The 8,667-nt window shown below is 31.7% G+C and overlaps 1 protein-coding gene across 1 annotated transcript; it reads right to left on the reverse strand.

Annotated features, from left to right (window-relative positions):
• Positions 1-6,445: 6,445 nt before the first annotated feature.
• On the reverse strand, positions 6,446-6,946 carry LOC120354377 (cyclin-dependent kinase 9-A-like). The gene has a single exon (XM_039441436.1). The coding sequence runs from the start codon at positions 6,944-6,946 to the stop codon at positions 6,446-6,448; it is 501 nt and encodes a 166-aa protein (XP_039297370.1).
• Between the last annotated feature and the right edge of the window lie 1,721 nt (positions 6,947-8,667).

Here is an 8,667-nt window from a genome sequence, read left to right on the forward strand (position 1 = left end):
ATATAATCTAAAACTGCTCAGGAAGACAAGTAGTAACTCAACAACTGGAGAATTTCCATACTTCCTCATGTTTGTGATAAATCTGAGAGAGATAGATTTGTCAACCAAACAAGAATTTGCAGCAAAGGAAGGAAATCAAAAAGGTTTTTTTTCAAAAATGTGTTAATGAGATTTACTTTGGCAGTTCAGATAAAGTGGATGCCAGCAATAATTGGCAAAACTATTTGAAAAGTTATACACCTTGTAAGGACACAATATGAAGTATTCAAAAGACATTGCGAGCAGATGGAGCAATTCGATTAGAGCGGGAGGCTTGCCATATACCATATACCACATGATAAGGATAAATATGATTGTAAATTAGTTTATTTATTGATAGCAAAATAATTTATGTACCTAGTTATAGCAAGTCATTCTGTAACAAGTTTCAATATAAAAGATGGTTGATAAACTGAACAGAAGTATTACGCTACTTATTTAAGACATAAAACTTTCCAACATTTTGAAACTATTTTCAAATGCTAAATTCATCATAATCTTACTTATCAATAAGAATTATACTCTGAACAACAACAGTGCAATGAAGAAATTAATTTCAAATAAAAGGCAATTCAATTCATTCCTGCCAAATATAGCTCCTGTGATTGATAATATGACTTGCCAAATGATTGGAATTATACTCTATGAATGGAATGTGTTTTTTCTTTGTTTTGTTTCATATAATGAGCTACTTTGAATTTCAATAATAATTTGAATAGGACTACAGTAATTAAATATATTGTTATGGTCTAAAATCTATTTGAGAAAATATAATTATAATTCAATGAATTATAATAATGATAATTCAAGGCGAGTATGTTCAATAGATGAATTACAATAGAATATTAATGAGCATTTTTTCACCTCACCATTCTAGTTATAACATTAATTTGCACATGACAAATCTATCTTAGAATATTATTGTAACATATCGTTATTGGAATTAGAATGATGAGCTTTTGGAATGATTATCGAATTATCTTTATGAACAAAATAAGCATAACATGAGTAGGATAAGCATAAACAATGAAAAATATTAATAAAAACTTACGACTGAGTAGGCCTTAATCTGGAAGTACAATATTTTTCCAATCGAGGAATGTATCGTCGTTTGATGGTGTATCGTCGTGTGGTGCTGAAAGCAAAAAAATCATATTTACAAAAAATGTACATTATTTATTATAAAAACACTTTAGTTACATGGTCTACTTTTGAACAAATTAATAAAAACAATATAAAAATCTTCTAGTATTACCCATTATTTTGCAAAACTTTAAAATAGTTCAAGTAGTTTCAAGTTGAAAATGACCTAAGTTAGGGTTTAGACTAGTCGTTGAACTATTTTAAAGTTTAAAAAAAAGGTACTGCAAGATTTTTATATTGTTTTTATTAATTATTTATTATGTATATACAGGGTGTCCCACCAAGGTTGTAACAGCCGTTGACCATAGATTCGACTCGACATTTCTGACAAAAAATGTACAGTAATCTTTTTTCCTATAGACCTTAGTTTTCGAGATACCTATATAGATTTTTCTATATTTTCAGAATATGCCTACTTCCGGTCATTAAATACTCAATAACTCGAAAACTACTGGTCGAATTTCAATTTCAAGGGTATTGTTGGAAAGAGAAAAACATTTCAAACAAGTTTAATGTAATTTTATTTGTTGTAAGATATTTTGTAGTTTTTTATTAGGGCTTGAACTTGGAAAAATGCTCTTCTTCAAATTCAAAGTGAAATTTCAAACCGTTTTTTCTCGGTTTTTCTCCGGATGATTATAATTGTTTCAATATTTCAAAAACTTCTCCATTCCATAAGCTTTCGAATGAGTATAAATTAGAAGTGGTAAGTTCCATGATAAAGTGTTCAAAACTGCTAATATCTGGTATGAACACCTTCGAAATGAGGAAATCCACAAACAGCATTCATCAAGTGGTGATCCTAGGGTGAAATCACCTGATTTCTCTCTGACAATATTCACAAGGTTTAATCAACATTTCAACATTCTACAATGATATGACTTTTTCAATAACTTGCATTATTTCCTGTACTATAAATCCTGAATGAAATAACAATAAGTGTATGTTTCAGCCTATTTTCAGTATAGTTTTCAGTGTGCTTTCCAGTCAATTGGCATGATATGTATCAACTTTGGCTAGTAGAGAAGTGTTCGCGTTCATTATCATGAAATTTACCTTGATTGAGTACTTGAACATGTTATTGGTGTATGGAGAGAGTGGATGCAATTCAAGAGAGTCAGTGAGAGTATGCAGGAAACGTTTTCTTGACCGAAAGCACCCATCTCATAACCCGTTTTTAAGATTGACAGATATCAAGGTAGTAAGGGTCTAGGAACAGTTTCAAGGTACGAGATGCCCGTCTTAAATTCTGAAGCTTTTGAGAATCTTATTCTGAAGTATTTCGAGCAGAATCCTCGATCCAGCATCCGGCGGGCAGCTGGGATGTTGGATGTTTCAAGAATGATATTTCAAAGAATATTGAAGAACAACTTTCGACCATTTCATGATACCCCATTTCAAGAGTTGAATGAACCTGATACTGTTTCAAGGATGCAGTTTTGCCGTCGAATATTAGCACAAGATTGTAAATCAAACATTTTATGAACAGATCACAGATAAAAGTACGTTCACAAGAGCTGGTGCTGTAAATTTCCACAATAACTTTTCCACATACATGGACCTTTCATTTTCCCTGCGAGAATAAATGGTGAAGTTTTTATGTACTTTGTGGCCAATGTCCAGCTTCACGAATTGATGGAAGACGTGCCTCTCAATTTACATCTTTGAATTACATCTTTCTTCATTTCAGGTTCAATTTTTCAATTTCATAAGTAAGCATTCCTGTTTCTCAGCCTTCATCTGTTGCTGTTCAACTGTAAAATGATGTAATTTTTGGCATTATTTTGATAGAGATTTCTATTTGTTTCAGGTAATGGCGACCTCCAACTGTGAGAGATGTTCGAAGAACAATTTGAGGCAGAATATGTGGCTCCAGTTGGATGGCTGCCTCCCTCATTATGCTACAAACGTCTGTGGGTGGCTTGATAACAATTAGGCGGTGGATTGGCCGAGGTGGACCCGTAAGTTGGCCACCACGCTCACCTGATCTTACTCCAATAGACTTCTACTTTTGGGGGGTTGTGAAAAGTATAAAGTTGACAGAGAACCTGTAGAGAACAGGGAGGAACTGATTCTCAGAATTCGATTGACGATTAAAGTAATGAAGAGACGGCTCAACGAAGTGAGACGGGCAAATCGAAGTTTGATAAACGGCAGCAGAAGTTGCACAAAAAGAAATGGAGGCTATTTAGAATTACTGCAAGCAGTGAGCATGACATGTAACTTGATTATCATCTAAATTATTGCCATCAGTATTTTTGATTCTGTCATTCATTTTGTCTACTTTGAATTATTATTCTTTGAATAAATTTTGTTGGATCTTGTAAAAGTATGATTAATATTTTATATAGGATTTAGGCTATATGCTACAGAAAATAATGCAAATTATAATGAAACCATTATAATCACCTGAAGAAAAACCGAGAAAAACGGTTTGAAATTTCACTTTGAATTTGAAGAAGAGAATTTTTTTCAAGTTTAAGCCCTAATAAAAAACTACAAAATATCTTACAACAAATAAAATTCGATTAATCTTGTTTGAAATGTGATTCTCTTTTCCAACAGTACCCTTGAAATTGAAATTCGACCAGTAGTTTTCGAGTTATTGAGTATTTAATGACCGGAAGTAAGCATATTCCGAAAATATAGAAAAATCGAAATATATCTCGAAAACTAAGGTCGATAGGAAAAAAGTTTACTGAACATTTTTTGTCAGAAATGTCGAGTCGAATCTATGGTCAACGGCTGTTACAAATTTGGTGGGACATCCTGTATATACATATATATTCTAGTTATAACATTAATTTACACATGATAAATCTATCTTAGAATATTATTGTAACATATCATTATTGGAATTAGAATGATGAGCTTTTGGAATGATTCTCGAATTATCTTTATGAACAAAATAAGCATAACATGAGTAGGCTAAGCATAAACAATGAAAAATGTTAATAAAAACTTACGACTGAGTGGCTCTTCATCTGGAAGTACAATATTATCCCATTTTATCTCAGGTTCGTCGTGTGGTGCTGAAAACAAAAAAATCATATTTACAAAAAATGTACATTATTTATTATAACAACACTTCAGTTACATGGTCTACTTTTGAACGAATTAATAAAAACAATATAAAAATCTTTTAGTATTACCCATTATTTTGCAAAACTTTAAAATAGTTCAAGTAGTTTCAAGTTGAAAATGACCTAAGTTAGGGTTTAAACTAGTCGTTGAACTATTTTAAAGTTGAAAAAAGGGCACTACACGATTTTTATATTGTTTTTATTAATTATTTATTATGTATCGTCTATATATATAGGTAATAATAATGTAGTTTTCAGGCCTATCTGATATTCAACAGAAATTGTAGAGTCAGAACCAGCAAAAGCCACTATCATACAATTAAAAATAACCTTCTTTTAAAACCAGAATGAAATGATTGAAGTTAAATTAAATTATTTATAAGTTATAAGACTTGTTATATTGCTGTAACAAAAAGTACTTGAATATTTATTGGATCGTCTCTACAGAAACTTTGCACAAACATTTATGACAACTAGACAGAGCTACAAAAAATTATGAATTGAATTTTTCCAAATTCATAAAACAAAATTGCAGCCATTTAAAATGTTATTCACTAAATAACCTAAAAAACTGTATATTTTACAAAAAATTACCTACAAGAATAACATTTTTTATTAAATTTAATTACAAATCGATTAACACCTCCTAGTTTTCCAAGATTGGACAAATATTAAGTGAGATGTATGGCAGTTGTAGCGATCAAACCAAGATGGTTATGTAAAGTTCCATTATTGTTTGAAATAATCTAAAATTGCTTACTAATAACATGCAAAGCAGATGGAGATTGTTACAATATTGAGGCAGACTTCAGTAGCATGCTTTGGCGTGCACTGAAATAAACCTCCAGTCTCCTATCACTAGAGCTGCCATATCTCACTCAATATTCGTTCAATCTTGGAGAATTAGGTGTCAATCGATTTGTAGGCCTAATTCAATTCACTAAAAAAAATATTCTAGTAATTTTTTTAAATCAGCGATTTTTTGTTATTTAAGAGATAAAATTTTAACGGCCGCCTCTTTGCTTTATCAATTTGAGAAATTGTTATAATTTTTCTATAGCTCTTTCCAATAATTGGAAAGAAATGTTTGTGCAGTTTCACTTCCCTATGTTCAGCCATTATTTAGAAAAAAAATAGTAAGTAAATAAAAAAAACAAGGGTGCTGTGTGCGAAACCAAGGACTTTCAGACAGTTTGAAGATTATATTAGATATCAGGGTTTTTTAAATATGAGGTTTTTTCTAATATCCATAATATTCACTATTTATATGAAATCAACAGATTTATCTTTGACTCCAATTATTACTGATCTGATTCATTTATTTTCTTTCAGCAGTCAAGTAATTTATTTTATTGAAAAACATTTATTATCTAAGACCTTTATTTTCCGATACTGTCCTGATAGAGTGGACATAACTGTCCAAACTTCGCCACGCCAACAAATAAAAAAAGTAATTCCATATTAAAAGTCAAAACTGTTTTATTCTATTTTAAAAGTCATTCTATTCATCAATTTCATTTTTAACACTTTTATCAGAGATATTGTGGAACTTCTCCATATTAAGATAAAGAAAGGAAAAAAGATGTTGTCGAATTCCACTATAACATTTTTATTCACCAAAACTAGTTTTCGTTACCTATGGCAACATCTTCAGATGAATAAAAACTTCACTGAAGATGTTGCCATAGGCAACGAAAACTAGTTTTGGTGAATAAAAATGTTATAGTGGAATTCGACAACATCTTTTTTCCTTTCTTTATCTTAATTTCATTTTTGTATGATTTATTAAGTATATTTAAATAATGTGAATATCTTTTGTACAGTTTGTGATATTGATGTGTGGAAATAATGTATTGCATGACCACCTTCCCATTAAAAAAATGAAGTTAGATTCATATGACGGACAAAAATTTTGAGCGACAAAAAATTTGTTTTTTTCAATAACCCATGAAACCTGCTGTCAAATTATCCGTGTAAAAGGAATATTTTTAGTTGTTTCCATAATTTTCACGAACACTGTATAATTACAAGTTGCGGATTACAAAGATCAATACAACACTTCATGAGCGAGCTCTCCAACCCAGGGGGTCTCTGATTATAAAAGAATGGATAAGAGAATTGTTATGACTTACGTGGTCTTTCAATATTTTGATTTCGCATGAAGCCTTCAATGGCCTCTGTCAAGTCTGCAGACGGAAGGGGCTCAACAGAAAAAAATCAGATTCGAGCAGTTGACTGACTGAAGCTCTCTCAGACGGCTCCACTTTCAAAAGTTTCTCAATTATATCCATTTCGGCTTGAGTGTTCTCTGCCATCAGTAATCTCAGTGTGTCTGCAAGATTTCTTTCCTCGTAAAATTTGGCCCATTCATAGTATTCTTCGTAACCAGGTAAACTGGACAGATATGGTCCAGCAACACATCCGAAAACATTAGTAATAGATCTTATTTCAGACATTTTGACATGGTCAATAAGGTCTTTACTGACGTTTGTCAATATTTCAAACAGAGTTATGCCAGCCGACCACAAATCCATACTGATGTTCACAGCCAAAGTTGAGGTACTTATAAGAACTTCAGGTGGGGTGAATCCAGGGGTACCAGCTTTGAAATTTGCCATGTTGACGTTATTTTCAAGCATCCCTTCCAGGTCAGCAATTTTCAATACTCCGTCGAAAGTCATCAGGAGATTTGCCGATTTAACATCTCTGTGCACAAAATTTTTGAATGGATAGCTTCTAAGGCATTCAAAAATTGACGTATAACGTTTTTCTGTTGTGGCAAGCAGAGCGATTGACATCCAAGTAATTCATACAAGCTACTCATGCATAGCTCCAATACGATTGTTTTGTAATTATCGCATATATCGAAGACTTTTAGAATTTTGTCACAGTTTTTCAAATCTTTGTAGGCTCTGATTTCGGCCAAACCGAATCTGAAATTTTGTTTAATCGCAACTGTCGCAGGATGGGGTCTGTTTTTCAACTTTCCAAAACAAACAGAAGCAAACTTCCCGTAGTGAATCAGTTCCAGTTTTTGATACTTTTCCAAGCACTCCACCACCTCCATTGATGACATTTTTCATACCTGAAAAATATTTTTATATAAGAATCGGAAGAGTGTTAAATAATGAGCAAAAGCCGTATTTGACGTTTTTATACAAAATCATCCCCCATTGAGTTATTATCATATTATTCATCACATGTATACATAATAAACATTTAAAAAGACTATTCAACCTCCAGAGCAGAACAGGGTAGACTCACACTTTACCCCAACAGACTAATATTTCAAGAACTATATTTCAAGATCCATACACTAAGACAATCTACATTTTGGAAAATCCTACACAAGGAATATTATTTTATTCCATCAATTAAAATTAAAATGTATACACAATACACATAACACTATATAATATTCGTAAGTGAGCATCAAATAATTACAACATAGATAAATACCTAGTTTATTAGATAAGTAACATCAAATTTTACTACAGTAATTTATTTAGGCCTATTAACAAATTACCAAACCATTTTATCACCAGCAAAATCAATTGCAGCATAAGTAAACAAATGAAATGGATAGAAAAAATTTAGCCTACTTCGATTTAGGAAAATAATCCCTTCACTCAAACTAGAATTTCCTCATCACCAGTTATTGACCACCTCATTTAAACTTCATTTTTAAGCTTTACTATTAATACTAGCAGGCAACCCGTGCTTTACACTGGGGAAAATTTTCACTTGTAAAATGCTATCTCCTAATGTCCGGAAACATAAAAAATAAAATAAATATTTATCATTTTGTCAAAATTACATGGATAATCTTCATTAGAGTTGAAATTTCTCCGCAAAAAAATAGTTTGATTGGTCTTCAAGCAGCAACCTTCCAATCATAAGTTACCCGTGCCACCAATTACGCCAATGATCACTTGGGAAAAGATCTGTTTGGTAGGCCTTTATTATTTGTGTGAACTTTGAATCACAAATTGAATAATTTGCTTCAATTATTAATCAATTTGAATTGATTGATGAATAAATATAAAAATATAGGACTATAATCATCCTCCGTAAATTCAGAATCTTAATGTGAAATTGCAAGTTAATCAGTTCATTAGTTCATAAGAGATTATGTGCAAATAGTGTATTCCCTATCCCGTATGTATAAGCCGATTCCATTTATCTATATATAAAAGCGAAATGTCACAGATTCATTCACTCACTCACTCATCCATAATCAACAAAACTAAAAATCTACTGGACAAAATACATTCAAATTTGGTATGTATATAGTTGGCCAACTAGAGGCGCACTAAGAACAGAGTTGAACAAGTTCCAAAGATATTTTCAGAAAGATCATTGACAGATCAGGTTCAAATTTAGTAAAGAAGATCAGCAGGGG

The sequence above is a fragment of the Nilaparvata lugens genome, chromosome X, assembly GCF_014356525.2.
Source record: "Nilaparvata lugens isolate BPH chromosome X, ASM1435652v1, whole genome shotgun sequence".
Lineage (NCBI taxonomy): Eukaryota > Metazoa > Arthropoda > Insecta > Hemiptera > Delphacidae > Nilaparvata > Nilaparvata lugens.

Coding starts and splice junctions, on each gene's coding strand:
- LOC120354377 (XM_039441436.1), bottom strand. CDS start 6,946: ATGACTTTCGACGGAGTATTGAAAATTGCTGACCTGGAAGGGATGCTT.